A 20,407-nucleotide genomic window follows, 5' to 3' on the forward strand; every position below is an offset into this window, starting at 1 on the left:
AGGGCACAGGACCCAAAAGGGGAGTAGAGAAGGGGGGGGGGGGGGGGATGGAAGGGTGACTGTGGCTTAGGGAGTCCCCGCGGGGAGAGCTGCGCTATAGACTTACCCCAAGAGGAGGCCTGAGGATGGTAGTCTCCACTTTAACTTTTAATTGAAATATTCCCTCTAGATGGACAGGACAGAGTATCTTACTAGACTTCTATGGTTAAATTTATATACAAAATTATATAGACACTTGCCCTGTAATCTCCCATTACATAATGAAAGAGTTCCAGAGTGTTTTTGGTGTGTGTTTGTACTGGAGATGGGTCTCAGTCCCTTAGCACTAAGCAAATGCTCTATTTCTACCCTTTATTTTTATTTTGAGACAGGGTCTCATTAACTTCCTGAGGCCTCGAATTTGGTATCTTCCTGCCTTGGCCTCCTGAGTAGCTGTGATACTACTCAGGCATAGCCAGCACAGCCAGGTGGTATAATGTTTCTTAGAACTCACATTATACAGACTTCCTCACAGCCAAAATGCTGTGCCAAGCACTAGCCACCAGCCTAGTATTGCTGTAGGGCCCTTGAAACTCAGTGAATCTGAACTGAGTCATGCCATAATGTACACCATAGATTTAAAAAGCGTACACTCCACCTTTAAAATTGGTATATTAACTCTATATTAAAAGGTAACATTTTATGTATCTAAGATTGAATAATTATTACATTCCTTTTCCTAATGGTGTCCGTACAATATTTTAAATTATGCATGGAACTTGCATTATATTTTCAGTGTACAATGCTAGTTTAGATTTTTATAAATGAAAACTCATCCACTAATAATCTTTTTTTAAGAAGCAGCATCAAGTTCTGGCTCTACATTCAAAGTTGAAAATGGCAAAGGCTCAGAATTTCAGACGTACAGTAGAGATGTCAGGAAGCAAACAACAAACAGGAAACGTTCTCTTGGGCATTGAGAAAGCATGTCAAATAAACAAAAATGCACATGAAAAAGCAGGACCCATGTTATTATACCACCCGTAACACAGGCAGGAAAACCTACATAGTCATTATCATTAGGTTATCAAATTTATGTCCATATATCATTATCTGTATTATTTTCTATTGAAAACTCACATGCTTTTCAAATTTTCTTATTTAATTGAGAGGATTACCAAGAATTATTTATCCATTTTATTTAATGTTTAATAACTCAACCATAAATTAAGTATATTGCTAACATTTAAACAACTATTCAGGGTATATATCTCATGTATTAATATTTTATATTGAAATACTGATCCTTTATATTAAAATACTGGTCTCTATTTTTAATCTTGTATTTTTTAGTTTTATGTGAATGACTGTTTTGCCTGCAAGTGTGCACCCATGTCATGCAATGGCCTTGGAAGCCAGAAGAGGGTGTTGGATTCCCTGGAACTGGAGTTACAGACAGTTATTAGCCACCATGTGGGTGCTGGGAACTAAACCTGGGTCCTCTGCAAGAGTACAGAGTGCTTTTAACTGCTGAGTCATCTCTCCAGCCTCCTGATTTATATTTTTTTTAATTAGGGAACAAACACTTTACTGTAGCACTAAAAAGATTATAAGATGGGGCTGGAGAAATGGCTCAGGGGTTGAGAGCACAGACTGCTCTTGCAGAGGACATGGGTTCGATTCCCAGCACCCACATGGCAGCTGACCGCTGTCCATAATTCCAGTTCCAGGGAATTGGATGCCTTTTTCTGACTTCCACAGGCAATGCACAACACAGGTGCACTTAATACATGCAGTCAATACACTCACACACATAAAATAAAAATAATATTTTTTAAAAATAAAAAGATTATAGTATTATAGTCCATTTTCCTAATATAGTCACGCAAGTCATTTCTAAGGATTATTTAAATTTCCCCTTAAAGATGTTTTCTACTCTTAACCACATCCTTTTTAGTTTTACAGTCTTAAGGATCGAAATATTGTCTTTGATTATAAGCCTGGTCTCTTAAAAGCTGGGGAGGTAGCTAAATGATTAAGTGCTCATCTGATGTGTGGAAAGTTCCTGGATCCTGTTGCCACCACTGTGAAAAAAATGGTAGTCTTAAATTTAAATCATTTTTACACTTCTTTACTTATTGTGTGTGAATGTGTGTTTATGTGTGTGTGTACAGGTATGCATGTATGTGTGCGTGTATGTGTGTGTACGTTGTATGAGAGTGTATGTATCTGTGTGTGCACATATGTGCTTGAGTATGTGTATGAGTGTGCGAGAGTATGTGTGAGAATGGGCGTGTGTGTGTGTGTGTGTGTGTGTGTGTGTATGTGTGTGTGTGGTGGCCTGATGTTTAGATACATTTCCTTGAATGGAATGGGATATATAATTTACTGGAATCTTCACAGATCTTGGTAGGTGAAGAAGCTTAAGTCACTACAGCAATAAAAGTCAACACTAGAAGCTGAGTACATTGAGAAAACGTCAGGTGCAAGCCGAAAGTCCTTACTAATTTACTGCAAGTGAGGAAACCTTTATTTTAATTTCAATGTTGAAGAAAACACATTATTAATAAAATCACATGTAAACCTAACAGCAATGCTACATAAAACCAGTAACATGAAGCCTAAAAGAAATTGCAGTCATTTCAGTGAACTTTCTTCTGGAAGCACATTCTGAAGAGCACAAAGGAAAGACAGCTCACCTTCCATCCCTATCCCAGTCGTACACCGCTACTTTGATCGTTCTGTCCAGGAAAAAAAGATCCACATTAAAGGGATTTACTACAACCAAAATACTATGATCAGAATTTAAAAGATAAATTTCAGTCAGATTTTCTTAGAGACTATAAGCTTATTATTTCACAAAGTAATTTGAAGTTGATTTAGCTAATTTTATTACTATAATTCAATTCACATCTTAAAGTCAGTTTCAAGACTCTATTAATTCCTCAGCATGTCAAGAACATCAGTGGGCAATAACCCTCCCCAGGGAGATACACATCCACCTCTCCCTCATGGAGACCACTGTCTTGGAGCATATTTCTCAAATTCATATGGATTAGAGTCATATGCAGAGCTTATCTAGATGTGACTTAATAAACTGATTTCCCAGAGTTTCTGGCTCAGCAGGTCTGGGTGGGGCCTGGGAGTTTGAATTTCTGCAAGGTAACCAGGTGGTGTTGATGCTGCTAATCAGAAAATATGTAAGAACCACTTTCTTTGGAAAAGAATGATTCAGCTAAATAAAGTTACTAACCAGTCAAATGACACCATACATTTCAAAGCAAACCCAAGGATGCACTGTGTATAGTTTTTACTATGATACTGGTTAGTGGAATGAACCATCTCTGGGCATAGTGTGGTGGTGCACACTTGTAACCTCAGCACTTGAGAGGCAAAATCAAGACATTCACCAGTTCAAAGCCAGCCTGAGCTACTAGCAGGATCTGATTCAATAATCCCCAAGAGCATAAAATCCTTTCATTTTTGCTAACATCTTAGGACAAGTAAAATAACAGATTGAAATTTTATGCTTTATTCATTACTTTTGTTTTGATTCCATAGATTTTTTTAACAATATAACTATAATAAACTTCCATAGGAGAAAATTTTCAAATCTTTAGGCATGTGTAAAGATTGTCAGAATGATTTGGCTTAGCTATGTGTAAAACTTTCTGTTCTGTATCTACAGATCTGTTATGAGTTAGTGGTCCATGATCTAAAGACCCGCAGTAATCTAGCCATGTTCCTGTGAGTGATGGGCACTGTGGTGGTTTGAGTAAGAATGCCCCCATAGACTCCAAGTATTCAAGTACTCAGACATTTTGTCCTCAGTTGATGGCGCTGTTTGGGGAGGTCTTAGAAAGTGTGGTCATGCAGGAAGAAGCACATCACTGGGGGTGGGCTTAGAGATGTCTTAAACATTGCTGGATCTCCAGCCACTCTATGCCTCCTCTGCCTGCTTGAAGATGTCAGAGTTTAGTTTCTGCTCCTATTACAGCTACCTCTCCCACCATGCCTCCCCACCATGATGGACTCTTGCCCTTTTGAAAACTTAAACTAAATAAACTCTTCCTTTTATAAGTTCCTTTGGTCATGGTGTTTTATCACAGCAACAGAAAAGTAATTAAGACAGGCACCTACCTACTCTGGCAGGATGGGATCTAGGAAAGCCTGAGGACTCGGAAACACTTTGAACACTAAGCTAAAACTTAAACTAATATTCAGTATACTTTTAACACTTTTCACATGTTCATTCTTAGAAAAAAATCTGTCAGTTTTATCAAAGTTTAAACTACATAAAGTTATCTCTATTCCCCAAATCAACATGAATTAAAGCAAAGTTGCATGAAAAATTTTTGAGAAATTCATCCATGCTTTTGTAAAAAAAAATGTTTACATAAATAAAGAAGTCACCTTCATTTAGATAATAATGTAGATCAGATTCCAGTTCCATCTTCTATGAACACTGTACACGATCAGTTCCCATGTCTCTCACCAGTAGTAATCCACACCCTCAGTTCCCACCTGTCTCCCCTGTGGTAACCCATACGCTCAGCTCCCACCTGTCTCCCCTGTGGTAATCCCACACCCTCAGTTCCCACCTCTCTCACCTGTCATAATCTCCATTGCACAGTGCTCTCACTGAGATCTTGAATGCTTGCCACACAGGATTTAGAGTGTTTTTGACAACTTCCGTTTTATGACAAATTGTAAAACTGTAAAAGAGAGTCCTCAGTTACTTTCAGGATTCAATGATGACATGTTATTGGGTTATCCTCCTCTTCCTGGGGAGAGTGAATGTTACCAGTCCCTCTGTTTCTGCATTGGTTTTAATATAGAGATTTAGATTTTAATTTATTTTTATTATTTTTCTTTTATGTGTTTGAGTGTATTGACTGCACATCTGTAAGTGCAAAGCCCATATAGGCCAATAGAGGGTGTTGGATCTCCTGGAACTCGAGTTATAGATGGTTGTTAGCTGCCATGTGGATGCTAGGAATCAAACCCAGGTCCTCTGGAAGAACAGCAAGTGTTCATAACCACTGAACCATCTCTAGTCTCAAGACATGGATTTTAAAACTTGTAAGATTAGCACTCTGGAATGCCAAATGATGAGACTGTGCAACACTTACCCCAAATAATTTTCTACAAGTTCAATACATCCTAATGTTATTTTAAAAGTTAATTTATTGAACTTAGTATAAATCCTGTAAGACATAAAATTGAATGAGTTTTTAACCTTTAGAGGTTTCATTTTAAATATGCTGTTTCCTACATTTTTAGTGCTACTAATGCTTAGATATTTGCACATGTGTCTTTAATCTCTATGTACCTGATTATAAAAACTAGAGGCAATCAACAGTTAGTATATTCATTTGGCTACTTTGATTAGGGTAAAAATAAAAATTTGTTACAATCCTAGAGTCAGTAGTTTTAGAAATTTAATAGCTTCACATTTGAAATTTCTCCTTATATGACAGCAACTCATCTGCTTAGAGAGACATTCATGAACAGGAATTTCTTTTTCTTTTAATACTTATTCTCATTTATAACACAGTAGATATGATTGTCAACATGAAAATCTCACTAGTGGAATTCCAACTGGATTCTAAGGTGGCTTTGGACAATAGTCAAGATTACTGTTACATAAACACAAATAAAATCATAAGAAAAATTCTTAATAAATAACCTGACAAGAAACTTTAAATGAAGGTTTTACCAAAAAGTACTACTTCTAAAGGAAAATTATTGCTTAGCTATGGATATAGGCTGTTGTAAAATAAACATGAAATCAGGAAAATAAGAATTTAAAATCACATATTAAAAAGTTTTAATTACTGTTTCTAGCAGAGAATAAGTTTTCTTTTTTCTTGTAAAATGAACCTCAACCACATTTGGTGGAAGAAAATTTTTGAAATAACTTTATATTCAAACAAATGTTAAAAGTAAGCAAAACATATGTAAATGTGAGCAATATTTAAATAATAATTCTTACTCCAATTTCACCAAAACAAAACTACAAACATTAACACCTTAATACATATTCATTAACATATGTTTGGACCTATATGGTGAACTAGATTTCTATGAATATACTACGGGAAAAAAAAAGTCTGAACTGAGATTTACCAAATTTTAAAATAGATTTTATTCAATTAATAAATTATTTTCTAATCATAATCATGAGAAAGCAGTTTTCATTGGGTAATAAGATGAAATCCTATGATTATAAAATTATTTTTCACAAAGAAAACAAAGAATAAAACAGACTTCAGGAACAAGCAGTATAAAAGAGGACACAGAGCACTGGGATTGAAATGACTAACAAATGTGATTATTGATTATTTCCTTCAACATTTTCATATGGATAACATCAATGCTCAAATAGAAATAACAATCACTGATGTCTTTTACAACTTCATTAAAAGTACAGTAATAGCAGATCTTTAAAAATTCCATTTCCTTTGCTTTTATTTCTAATTAACATTTTCTCTTAATATTTTATTATGCATTTTAAGAACAAGCAAATGAAATATACTATAACAGAATCATAAATCTAATTAATGTTGAAGTTCTTAGGTGTGAGAAACACCTCCAAATGACTTCATGTAGTAACTCATTTAAGCCTGTTACCCTGTGAGCTAGATCACCTCATTTATAAATGAGGAACCTGTATCTCAACACGTTAGTCATAAAGGTGCCTATGATCCCATACCTATTAAATATCATAGACAAAATTTAATTCTTGGCAACATACTCTTGGTTATATTTTTAGTGAGTAACCCTTCTCACAAATGCTGATGGTACAAGTCACATGAAACAAGAAACGGGTAGCCATAAACAGTGAACTCTGCACGTACGACTCTGTACATGACTCACTACCACTGCAATACAATGAAAACTTTATTTATACTCAGAGATTACTCAAAAAAGTCCAGTAGCATAAAATGTAATGCAAATAACCCTAACCTTCTCTAAGAAAATGGTTTAATTTATAAAACAGACTTGTTACCTCCAGCTTCTCAAAAATATCATTAGTTTACACTATTAAGAGAATTTCAAAATTTCACAAAAAGTAGATTATTTTATACACATCAATCACTATATACAAATGCTTATAAAATTAGTTATTGAAATAACAAAATCATATCCTTTAAAAAAATCCAAATATGTTATTCTGTTAATCAATTTAATGATCGTCTCTGAAAGAAATAACAGGACAACTATCACAGAATTAAAAAGAAAACCAGATAAAATTACCTTCCATCTTCATTACTTCGATAAAATACAAGAAAAGGATCGGACTTTCCGAAGAAATCCTTCTTGTCTAACTTGTTTGCACAGAACTGCATCAAGACAGCATCCTGAAAATACAATTAATACAACAGCTCACAAGATGGAACAAGAAACAACAGTTCTTAAACAAGATTTGACAAGGAAACAAATTGTCATTTTAGCAAATGGTCATGGGCATCAGAGCTCCAGACAAGGGATTTTAAAGGATTATGAGATTTAAAACGTTCCTGGAACACTCAAATCAGAGAACTGTTACTTTACAGAAACCTGTGACTGCCTCCTCCCCCAGTGATAATGGTCTAGATGCTTCCAGACTTCCAATCCTATAATGCAGTTTTTTAATCACACTTTGTCTTATTCAAGTGCACATTATAAGAATGAACATTTTTTGAAGTTCTTGCTCACTTAGGATATATTTAATAAGCATCTCTTTCCCTAAGTATATCTGTGAGCCCTTATTATAATCTAGTTGGAAGAAATCCTTTATTATGAAGAAATACGGGACAACATATGAGCCACAATAGGACAGACAGATAAAGAGCCACTGATGAGCAACGAAGACGGAAAACTTCTAGCTCCTCCTCACCCAGGAAAGACTGGGAGGTTTTTTTCTCCCATGGGCAAGGCCTTCTTCTGGCTCACTGGTCCAGACCAATCTAGATAATTCCAAGGTTTGGAGCTGCAGCCTGTCAGCCTTCCTTTCTTGTTTAAGTTGGCCAATCCAAAATTAGGGGAGGAAGGCATGTCGTATATCACCAAGAACAATGAAAAGATCTAGGCCCTCCAAGGGCTTTAGATTTCAGTTCCTAAACCCTCCCCCGCCCCCGCCACTGTGTATGTGTGTGTGTGTGTCTGTCTGTGTGTCTCTCTGTGTCTGTGTGTGTGTCCCTGTGTGTCTGTGTGTGTGTTTATTTTTAATAAAGTTTGTTGCCTGCTATGTCTGAGATTCTTCCTGCCCTTTAATTCTTTAAATGCTAGAGAAAATTAACCGAAGCGATACCCATAAACATAACATTTTGTGGTACTTTGTCAGGGATTTCTTTGAGGCCCACTTATCGAGGTCAGTACAAGCTACACCAAACCAGAGAGAGGCCAGAGAGAGAACTGCCATTGGGTTCTCAGCGTCTCTCTGCTGGTCCTCAGAGGGAAGGGAAGCCAGAACTAGCACAGCTGAATCCCCAGGTTGGTGATTTAACTTTCAACTTCTCTCTAAAAAGAAAGTGCCCTTAGACAACACTCCTAACTCTACTGTCTACATCACTGGGAAAAAGAATTCTTTCTGAGGCTAAGACTGAAGACTTTCTGGTGTCACTGGCAGCTGGCTCCAGGGAGGCTTCCCTCCCTAAGAGACTGAAAATTTTGTTGTTATCACAATAGTTATAGAGTTCTCTAATCAGCATCAGGAATTATTGTCAGTGCCTCATTTCTCCTCTCTGTGCATCTCTCCCTTAACATGAAGCAGAATGAAAAGTCACTAACATGTAGCTCGGAATGTTCAAAAGTTCCTTAAGCAAGTTGATGACCAAAGAATAGTGAAGAGAGACTAAAACTGCTGTGGAACGAAAGCCTGACTCTTGTAGGGGGAATAGCTTACACTGGTCAGGGTGAAACCCAATCTGAGCACCCGAAGGGAGTGTGGAACAGTGCTGGGCTCTAACTCAGCACAGAGGCACACAAACCTTTGGTTTCGTTCAAAGCGTCTATATCCTCCACCTTTAACCTATGTCCCTCCTGCATCCCTGAGAGACAGGCCTGGAACTGCTTTAATCTAAAATTAAATAAATTCCTTCTTTCTTCTTTAAAATCCATCTGGGAGACATTATGCTGTGTTTCTGGCAGCTCTGCCTATGGATGGACTCCTACTTGGGTTGAGACCATGGAATAGACTTCTCCAAAATTTTATTTTCTTTTTATTTTCACCATCCTGGATGCCTCATGGGGTCATGCAAACGGGAGACACAGGAAATTCTAACACAGACTTTACTGTCACGTGAGAAGACCAATGTGTTTCCTGTGTCAGACAAAGGAGGCAATATCAAACCTCTATGTTGAGTGCTTTATTTTTTTTAATTTTATTATTTCTATTTTATATGTATACAAGGTATTGCCTGCATGTAGGTAAGTGCACCCGTGTTGTGCAATGCCCGCACAGGTCAGAAGAGGCTATCGGATCCCCTGGAACTGGAGTTACGGACAGTTGTTAGCTGTCATGTGGGTGTTGGGATTTGAACCCGGGTCTTCTGCAAGAACAGCCAGTGTTCTTAACCGCTGAGCCATCTCTCCAGCCCCTATTTCTTATTTTCACTCATAGTTTCCCATGAGGCTAGTCTCTAAAGGGGACACAGTTTTCTGAAGCAGATTGCATCAACACCAGCCCACTAACACTTTGAGATGGCTATACCTGGAAAGCTCATGTGAATTTGCAGCACCCCAGGGATGGATGTTGGAAAAACACAAATCCCAGCAAGAAACCAAAGGGAAAACTGCCAGGTGCTCCACAAGCTGTTTGCAGTGGACAGCTGTGCTAGTTGAGGCAGAACCAGCCTTGGGCAGGAGGCTGGCTGCATTGCTCTGGTGGGTCTGCATGCGCCTCTTTAGCCAGGTATACTTCGGCCTGTTGGTCTCTAACGGAGATAGAATGCTTTCGCCCCTCTGTACCTTTGCTTTTACTTTCAAGTTCCAGCAACAGAGAGAGGCTAAGGAAAATGAGTAGGCAGATCCATCAGCTGCTGAGTTGATTTAGGTTTTTTGTTTGTTTTCTGTGGTCAGTATTCTCTAGAGTACAGGGACTTAAATCAAATTCACCTGTAAATTTAAAGCGGTCTCCAGATAGCCCTCTTTAGATGAAAACTTCACTACAAATGCTTCTAGTGCTTGCTTCTTACCTAAATTAAGAAATGTAATGCGAACTGACTGTTGGATAGGCGTGTCCTCCAAGGGAACTAGAGACAGTCACCCCTCCCACCCAGTCGGTCAGCTTTGGTTGCCTGGGGGGTTCTGAGGACACTGGGAAGCCTGGAAGAATTGCCTGCTTGGCCAACCCAGCACCTGGGCAGCTGGTGGGCCACTGGCAGACGGCAGATCTCAAAGCTTAGCCGAGGTGTAAAGACAGGGCCCACAGGTGATCAGGCCTTTTTAGGTAACCCTTTCCTGGATGTCATAAACCAAAGACCCAAACAGAATGTATAGTGTTGGTTTTGTCAGTCTGCGTTAGGACCACATGGCCCTGGGATCCCCAGAGATAGCACACGCAGGTCTCTCGGGTGAGAATTTGGCACAACACAGATTAAGAAAACAGATGTGAGATCAAGAGGATACTAAGGTCTGCAGAGGAATCTCTATTTCGCCTCCGGTATCACATACCTTCCTTATCCTCCTTGGCAAGTCAGAAACTCTCAAAACTTATATTAGGCTAAGACTCAGGTCCTTTCTTATTAGCTATCAGTTGTTCAGCTTTGAGATACACTGCAGTCTTATTTCCCTCTGCAGGAGATAGATTAGCAGCCCTGCCAAGGGGAGACTCCACTTTTCACCCTGATTCACCTGTTTTGAGTTAAGGTTAGAGGAAAATGAATGTACTTTCAGGAACAGAGGCATCAGAAATATCTAGGTTATAATTTAAACTGCCAGAGACCCAGACCACAGATGCAAGTGCAAAGTAGTCCCACTCTGAAAATTAAATTCAGGGAATACTGGGTTGCACAGACTTCCTCCTTCCTCGGCCAGAGCTGACTCTCTGGATGTAGGCTGGAGAGATTCAAAGGGGAACAGGGACCCTCCCTGGATCTCTCCATTCTTTTCACTTTTTTTTTGTTTGTTTGTTTTGAGACAGGGTCTCCCTCTAGCCCCAGCTCTCCTGGAACTCACTATGTAGAACAGGCTGGCCTTGAACTCACTTTACAGAGGGGATCAGAGCTATCTAGGGTATAAACAAGGCAACTGAGGATCAGGGCTATAGGCCACCAGTAAGCACAGACCAGTCGATCCATCTAAGCAAGACTAAGTACCCAGAGGGAGGGTAAGACCACAACAGACCATGCTAAGGTCTCCCTTGCACCAGAGCAGCAATGCTTTTCTGAAGGGCACTTCCCATGAGTTCTCCCACCTGCTTTGCTTACAGATGGTGTGTGTTTGGGGGCGGTGTGCAGTAAGGGGAGGGGATCTAAATATGATGAAGATGTATATGAAGCATACAAACTTCAACAAAAATATATATCGAAGAAAAAACAAACAAAATATATCTAATAATAAAAGAATTTGAGGAATAAAAACATGTTCAGTTACTTGGGGTACTGGATGGTCAGTTAGCTGAAGATGAGTCCCATCCAGTGTCTTTGAAGTCCATATAGGTAAGTTTTCAGATGAAGTGGGCACACGTGAATCTCAAAGTTCATCTCCTTGAAATTTTTAGTACAGGAGCAGGTTAGAAGTGCCTGGATACTATGTAGTTTTGTTTTTGTTTTGTCAAAAGTATCATTTTACCTTGACGGCTTTTCCTTTAAATAAAATTTAGGGGGGGAAAGAGATAAAAAGTATTCCTCTCATAACCTTTGATAAGGGTCAGTGGAGTTGGGGGGGTGATTTTGATCAGGTCTCACTGGGAATCCTCCATAGATTTCAGGTGGCACTGGAGGGAGAGAAAATGACTTTTTTTTTTACTGACTGTGGGGTCTTCTGTCATCTAAAACTGCAACTACAGTGTTAACATGAAAAGGATGAAAAGATTCTGGGTTCTGGATGCGTTTCATTTTCTGCCATTTCTTGTTTGTAGGGGATAGACCCTCACTTCCAGGTCATTCTAATAATATACCAAGGTTTTACTAAAATATAAACATTTTTCTAACTCTCAGGCTTTGTGAGACCAGGCGGGTTGGGGGGCTAAAAGTCCAATTTACTACAATGTGCCATATATATTATTTGGATTCAGTCTTTGCTTAAGAAAGAATAAAACAGTAAGTAGGTGAGAAAGGATTGTTAAGAAGGTTATCCCCTTAGCGCACCTTAAAGAGACAGCTTTCATCAAAGGGGCATCCTTTGCTCTGGGACTCCACCTGGATCTCTGCTATTGACTTTTATGGTGGCCTCTTAGATAAGATGGCAAACTTCTGACTTCCCCCTGACCCTAGAAGGACCTGGCAGGTTTTTCTCTCTCACTAGCAAGACCCCTCCTGGCTCACCAGGCCAGATGAGTCTATGTAAGTTCAAGGTCGGTCCTGACGTAACTCAGTTTGTGACCGTGGGTCTATCAGACTTTTCTTTGTTTAAGTTATCAATCCAAAACTAGTGGGCCTGGTCTACATCACCAAGAATACGTAGAGGATCCAGGCTGTCCTAGGAGCTTTGGATTTTGGTTTTCAAATTCCAGCTGAACTTGTGGACAGTCAGTCTCTCTCTGTCTCTGTCTCTCTCTCTGTCTCTTCTCTCTGTCTCTCTCTCTCTCTGTCTCTCTCTCTCTCTCTCTCTCTCTCTCTCTCTCTCTCCACACCACAATGTTTGAAAACCTACATTTAGAATAATTTCTTTGGTACTTGGATTCAATAAAAACAAAATAGCTTCGTTTTCATATGTAACATAATTATATATCTGTACATTATTCCAAACTAACCATTGCTTTAACATTGTGCATTCAAGTGCTCATTTTCTACAGGACTTCATATCAAGGCAATTAAACATTATTCAATTAGGTTGTATAAGCACTTTTTGAGTGGTAGGAAATATACACTTATTTAAAATTCAAATCTATACTCTTGGGAATTTGTATGTATTTTTTTCACTGAAAGGAGATTCTGAAAATTTTGGAAAGCTATAGTGTACTAAATTAACTCAGATTAAATCAAGGGATCATAGTTTTAAGTGCTATTTGGAGAAAATGTGAACATCAACTCTTCTTTATCTTGTGGAGTCTAACACTACTTCTTAAGCATCCACAAAAAATTCTCACTGTTTTCTTAGATTAACTCCAGAAGATGATGTGAAAATGCTACTTAATTTTTCATTCATTCCTTTGTAAGCATTTTTCTAGCAATATACCAATATGTAGACAATACACATGGGAAGTGGTTGATTAACAAGGAAATGTACGTACTAGGAGAAACCTGGTTCTGGATCTCCTATTTGCAGACGTTGTTGGGGTGGAGTGGGAGGAACAAACCGTCCCACATGGTTGCTAGAAGCACTTTATTATGGGCCCTGTTCTTTTTCTACTTTAACCAGCAACAATTGCCATCTCTATTTGGTAAAAGATGGAAATGAGTGTTTGGACACTGTAAGAAAAAGTATAAGAAAAGGCAGACAAGTAAATGAGTGACTACAAAGCACAGGTTTAACTTGGGGTGTGTGGGAAGCAGAGCAGAGAGCTCACTAGTTCAAGGAGCCAGAGAGCTCCTCATCTACTTAGGAGCTGGGATGTTTAGAGGGAAATGGAGGAGGAAGGGGAGGGGATGAAACGATTAGACATTGCTACGGGTTACTAGGGAGTGGCGAGTTAAAAATAACAGATGATCTGTAAACACCCCTCTTGACCAGCCTTTCCAGGGGTCTACAGGTCAAGAATCTACAGAAATAAGTTGTACTGTTCTAGAAACCACAAAGTGTGACATTGAGAATTGTCACAGTTCAACCAAAATGGCGGATCTTTGCAAAAAGGTGTAGCCCTGACTTACTGACACTGAACTCTGAAGCCTGATCTTTGGTGCTCCCCAGTCAGTACAACTAGAAAATGTAATGTCACCTTTCTTTAAGTTTGGAGGCTCATTTTGTTATAGTAGCAAAAAAGCCCCTTAAAATAAATTATAGTTTTGGCATAACTAAAAATGAAACTAGATTTCACTGTATAACAACTGTGGCCAGAATGGAAATCAGTCTGGAGGTTCCTCAAAGACTTAGAAATTGGGGCTGTAAAGATGGCTCAGAGGTCAAGAGCATTGGCTGCTCTTGCAGAGGACCGGGTTCAGTTCCCAGCACCCACATGGTGGCTAACAACCACCTCTTACTCAAGTTCCAGGTTTTCCAATGACCTCTTTTGGTATCTGCAGGCATTGTATGCATGTGGTGCACTTGCATACATTCAGGCAAAACATCATACACATAAAAAGTACATAGAAATAGATCTACCATATGACCCAGATATGCTGAGATGAAAGCTGAAGCTGGTTGAGAAACAGAACCATAAAAGCTTTGCCTAAGGAAGCATCCCCACCTCCTACCATGTGGGCTGGAGACCCCTGCAAACCTGTGCCTAGCCTGCAGTCTAGGAGGAATTCAAACCCACCAGTGATGGAGTGGGTCTTGAATGATGTGGGATTATATATAAACACTGTAAAAACCTGATGCCTGGTGACTCTGGCTTTGGAAATATCTCCAGACTCCATTGCCAACACAAATAAAAGGTCTGATTTCTCCATTAAGTCCTGACGCCTGTTCTGAGAGAGGTGTTTCCTGTAACAACACCACTCAGGTATGTCCCCAAAGGATTCTATATCCTACCTGGGTGAGAGATACCTGCTCACCCATGTTCCCTTTGGCTGTGTTCACAAGAGATGGGACATGGAAGCAAATCAGCTGTTTGTTTGTATGTATGTATGTATGTATGTATTTCCATATGTATAACAAGTGTATAAATGGAGTTATCCAAATGAAGGAATACTATTCCTCGCTGATGCCACAGACTATCAAATAAAAAGACCAGTGTCAGTTGTGGATTACCATCTTTGAGTTGCTGGTGAGGGAAGTCCCTTAGAACACCCACCAAACCAAACAGGCTATTGCTCTTGGTTATCCACCAGAACTTGATGGTAAGACCATATTGTTGAAGACACCACATACTTGGGTCACAGGACACAGAGAATCAAGTTGGAAGCTTCCTCTCTGCTGGTTAGTTTTCACAGTACCTGATGGTGCTATATACAGGTGCCAAGTAAGGAAAGTCATAAACAGTCTTACCCAGCTGTGAACCCTGAGAGCTACAATAACAACAAGATATGCTCCTTGGTACAATAGTGGCATGAAAGTTATGGGTATAATCAACTGTTTTCTGGTTATATTTAAGCCCCTCTTCTTGGATACACTGAGGTCTGGTACTGTATACCTAGCCAAGAAGCTGCAGCTGGAAGGGCCACAGACCCTAGTCAATAACCTATTACTATTATTTTGCTAAATAAAAATTGTATCAAACTGCCTTATAAATGTTTATCTCTGTACAAAGAGATAAGTACCCTCATCATGAGGACTCAACCCTCATCAAAGAAGCTTGATTTTTGCAGCAGCCTGTGATTAATAGAGAGTACACAGAGTAACTGTGGCATGCTCTTCCCTAAGTTGTATTTCTATACCATACCCCCTCCCAACAGGGCTCAGAGAACATTGAAAAATGGCAGGTGGAAAGATTCTAAGAGCCAAAGGTTGGGGAGGACCTTTACAAAATAATGCCTTCTGGATATGACAGGACCATTGCACTCATGAATTCACAGTGGCTGTGGATGCCTGCATAGGAATAAGCCAGTCAAATATCTTGCATAGTTGGAGGAAGGGCTGAGGAATTCCCTCCCCGAGCTGAAAAGCTTTAGCGGTTAAAGGGTGAGGCATGGGGAATCAGTTTTCTTCAGAGAAGTGGTCCCTGTAGGTTCCCCGAGTTCCAGTGGATGGCCTTACGCCTCTGCATATACAGACAGCACTGACTGGGCTCAGCGGCTATGAAAAGGGGATATCAAGTTGGGAGGGAGACTTGGCAAGGGTATCTGTAAGGGATTAATTGGAGGGGGAAGGGGGCTAATATGATGAAAATATATTGCATACTCTTCTAGTTTCTTTTCAATTGCTATGACAAATATTGTGACCAAAAGCAACTTAGGGAAGGGAGGGCCAACCCTTCCAGGTCACAGTCTGTCACCGAGGGCTGTCAGGGCAGAAACAAAAAGCAGACCATGGAGGAACACTGCTTGCGGGCCCACCCTCTGCCTCAATCTCTGGTTCACTCTGGCTGCCTCGCTCCTGACTCCTGCTTAGCAAGTAAGCCCAGGACCCTGGGATGCCACTGACCACAGTGGGCTGGGCCCTGATGCCACAATTAGCAGTAAAGACCATCACCCACAGACGTGCTCAGAGGCCAGTCTCACCCAACAGTTCCTCCACTGAGGCTGTCCTCTCAGAGACTCTGGACTGTGTCAAGTTTACATTTAAAGCTAATTTAGGCCATAAACATATATGGTATTCTCAAATAATACATTTTTTAAATTCAAAATTATTTGGCAGTTGCCACTGAAATAAGATCAGAAAAGATAAATGCTAAGTTTTACAAAATAATGTTTGCTTGCCTCTCAAGGGGGGAACCCGTGGTCAAAGCCAAAGAATGAAGTTTTTCTATTTCTGGAATCTTCAGGTCCTAAGATCATCAAGTGGAAATTGAATATAAAAGGCCCAAGAGGGAAAATATTTATTTTCTCCAGAAATAACAATCCCCTGAGGCCCAATGGGCCACATCCAATAGATCACACTGCGTCCAGTTCAGGGAGCCATCCTTGTGGAGCACATTCATGTGGAGTGTCACGGTGGGTCATCATCACCTTCAGGTGGAGTGTCACAGTGACCACCTCATCTTGTCAATAGCGGAATCATGAAGAGGAGTGGGTGAATCAGCAGACCCCAGTAAAGGCAGCAGTTTTCTAAAGACACAACACTGTATTCTAAGAGACCTATTCCTAGACTGATCTTTTCTTCTATCACAGGCTTCCCAAAAGATAAAACCATTATAAATTCTGAAGCAATTCAGTTAGATCTGTGGAGGAAAATTCAAGTGACCAGAAATAGTCCTTCAAAATTATAAATAAACCTTCAAAATTTTGGGGGGGGGGGTTGAACTGACTGGTATAAATGACAATTTATTGTACTAGTGCCTAAAACATTATGTTGATACAAGAACGTAATACATCTGTTCATTCATTCATTCATTTTGTGGTTTGGGGATTATGCTGAGGGCCTCATGCACTTCACCATGGAGTCACATGTTCCAGTACATTTTATTGTTATTAAAAACTTTAAAATCAGTGACCTTCCTCTTAGAATATGAAATGTAGTCCCTCTGGTCAAAGCATTAAGTATCTAGTTCATCATTCCGTGAAGTACAGCATGATGTAACTTAATTTAAAACATTTTCTCTAAGACTAATTGAGAATTTGTATGTGTTGTTTCTAGGAAGCATTAAATATAATCTTAAACAAAAAAAAAGCATTTACTCACCCTGCAGCAGTTTAACTCCTCCGCTGTGAGTATAATTGTGCCGCATTTCCTGCCTGGGATTCCTCTACAACAACAAAAACATAGTTAGCTCATTGTGCTAATTAATATAGTATCTTTGTTTTACTTAATCACATTAAGAGCCCACTACTCATAGTGGGCTTGTGGGCTCTTCCCTAACAGAATACGTTCCCAGCCTCTCCCTTTAGTTTGTCCTCAGAGCCACATTCCCTAATGAAGATACTTTCTTAGCATCACAGACAACATGCCAGGCCTCCACCCTAGACTCTTCATGACCCCCATGTTGAGCACACAAGTAACATAATGCAGGATAAGGCTTTCTCTTGTTGAGTTTCTCCTAACTCTGTTATGAAAACCGATCTAAATTCTTGGTTCCCAGTATCTCCCTGTTCATTCATGGCTCTCAGTGGCCCCCACCGCCATATTCAGGAAGAATTCCCAGTATCTCCCTGTTCATTCATGGCTCCCAGTGCCCTCCACCGCCATATTCAGGAAGCAATTCCCAGTGTCTCCCTGTTCATTCATGGCTCCCAGTGCCCCCTCATTCAGGAAGCAATTCCCAGTGTCTCCCTGTTCAGTCATCAAATGGTTGTGCATCTGCCCTTGACCAGCTCATCCCCAGGCTTGACAGGCTACAGCTTGTTTACTTCCAACTTCTATAACCCCCAGCGAAACTCCGTTTGCTTCAGTACTGCCTTTAACCCTGTTCTGCACACTTACTGTAGGGTCTGCGCCATAAGAATTAGCATGTCATTATTCCTAGATTGTCCAAAAAGAATGTAATTTTTATTTTCTTTTTCAAATTGATATATTCTTGACACAAACCTCTTGTTGACCCACAGTTAACTATATCTCTGTACCAGGTGCTCAATGTACCTAATCAATAAGGAAATGCATAAGAAAAATAAAATCTCCAACCTTCTCTCTATAATTCTCTGGTTTATTTATGCTCATATACCTTTAAATGACACCATGACCAATATCAACTGGGAATACAAGAAATGTGCCTGCCCATGGCTTCTGCTATGGCTTAGAGAAGCTTCCCCCAAAGTGTTGTATCAGAGTTTGATTTAGAGTGTAACTATTGTGGGGTGCTGTGGATTTTTAGGGCTGGGGTTGAAGGTCATCGAGACTGCCCTTTGTGAGAATATGGTGGGGTCCAGGTCCCTTCTCTTCTCCTTGCCTTCTAGGTCATGAAATGTGGTGGGGAGAGCTTGCTTCATCAGACATCTTACCCATAGGCTACCATTGACAGAGGCCCAGAACATGATCGTAGATTGAAACCTTCAGAACTCTGAGGTAATTGCCTCGGCTATTTTGGTAAGAAGCTGACCAACAGTTCTCTACCTGTGTAAGGAACAGGATAAACCCTCACCAACCCTCCAAGGAATCGCTGCTTTAAAGGAAGTTTCTTGTTCCTTTGAACTGGGAGAAAGCTTGTCAAAGCCAAGGTCCTTCGGTGTCCTAGGAACTACACAGGGCAAACTCACAGTCCAACGATGGCGTGTGTCTTACATTCACTCCAAGACTTCTCTGTGCTTTCTTCCTATTCTCAAAAATCTTTGGGAGAGAACCATTCCAGCTTCTCCTACAAATGCCATCCTTGCACAAATCACTGCCGACTACCTCAAGTTCACTCCACTTCAAGCAAACTGTGTATGTCAGGACTGTTCCTTGCTTTAGGACCTCATGATTAAGAGCTTAGAAGATGGTTTCCATTATTTTTAACATTCTTAATTTTTCTGGTTTTCCTTTCTTTTTCTTTTCAGAGTTTGATGTTGGCCTCAAACTCACTATGTTCCTGAGGATGGTCTTAGAGCCTCCTGCCTCCATTTCCCAAGTGCCGGGATTGCAGGCCTGTGACACCATACTTGTTAACATACTTAATTTTTCTAATTCGGTTCTTTTTTCCTTTCTATCCTTTGTGAATCTCAAGATTAAAATATTCAGCATGATAGAAAATTAAACAGTCATAGAGAACACCTCTCTGCAAATGCTGGAAATGCTGAGTATATTCTGGAAAGTTCTATATGAAAATCAAAGGTAAGCAGATCTGAGACCTGGGTATTTTGCTCTTGGGCTTCTGTGTTTTATGGTGACATATGTTATTGCAGAGTGTGACGGTCATGAAAACTTGACAAAGTTTGTGAATGCATAATTACCAAAAAGTAATTCAAAGTCAAATGTGTAATGAGTCTGAGGTGTTTTTGGTGGTGCTCCCATGATGCATGGCACACAGCATGTGTACTCTGAACTACACACACCATCACACAATGGAGCACCATCCACTGCAGTCCAGAATACCTCAGCTCAGATTCAACACCGTGAATTCAAAATACCTCAGCTCAGATTCAACACCGTGAATTCAAAATACCTCAGCTCAGATTCAACACCGTGAATTCAAAATACCTCAGCTCAGATTCAACACCGTGAATTCAAAATACCTCAGCTCAGATTCAACACCGTGAATTCAAAATACCTCAGCTCAGATTCAACACCGTGAATTCAAAATACCTCAGCTCAGATTCAACACCGTAAAATACTTCCGCTCAGATTCAACATTATGAATTGCAACATTTTACTGTACAAAACATGTATTTCTGCTCATATAGAAACATAATGATTTAATTACAGGGAAAAAAAAGACAATACTTTCCTATTGTTGTTCCTTAGCAGGCAAATGTTGAGTTAGTACATCTTTTAAGAGTGTTATATTAGAATGCTTGATTTAAAAAAAAATTATTGTGTGAGTTGCTGACCAGTTTAAAATCTTATTCAGTGAATTCTGTCTTCACATTAGGACAGCATTCTAAAATTTTCTGAAATGGCACTAAACATGCTCTGGTTATTTTGTGTATATTTACATGAAGTGCAGCTCTCA

The 20,407-nt window shown here is 39.7% G+C and overlaps 1 protein-coding gene across 3 annotated transcripts in view; it reads right to left on the bottom strand.

Annotated features, from left to right (window-relative positions):
• Positions 1 to 20,407, bottom strand: part of Cpne8 (copine 8) — a 210,050-nt gene that overhangs the window by 71,885 nt on the left and 117,758 nt on the right. For all 3 annotated transcript variants that reach the window (XM_008829660.3, XM_008829659.3, XM_029561885.1), the window contains exons 7-10: positions 17,509 to 17,572; positions 7,240 to 7,343; positions 4,590 to 4,694; positions 2,679 to 2,720 (exon numbers count right to left, since the gene is read on the bottom strand). In XM_008829660.3, coding sequence (XP_008827882.1) covers positions 2,679 to 2,720; positions 4,590 to 4,694; positions 7,240 to 7,343; positions 17,509 to 17,572 — 315 coding nt within the window. The remainder of the gene's footprint in view (positions 1 to 2,678; positions 2,721 to 4,589; positions 4,695 to 7,239; positions 7,344 to 17,508; positions 17,573 to 20,407) is intronic.

This window comes from Nannospalax galili, unplaced genomic scaffold (assembly GCF_000622305.1).
Source record: "Nannospalax galili isolate Female #2095 unplaced genomic scaffold, S.galili_v1.0 scaffold454, whole genome shotgun sequence".
In the NCBI taxonomy this organism is placed as follows: domain Eukaryota; kingdom Metazoa; phylum Chordata; class Mammalia; order Rodentia; family Spalacidae; genus Nannospalax; species Nannospalax galili.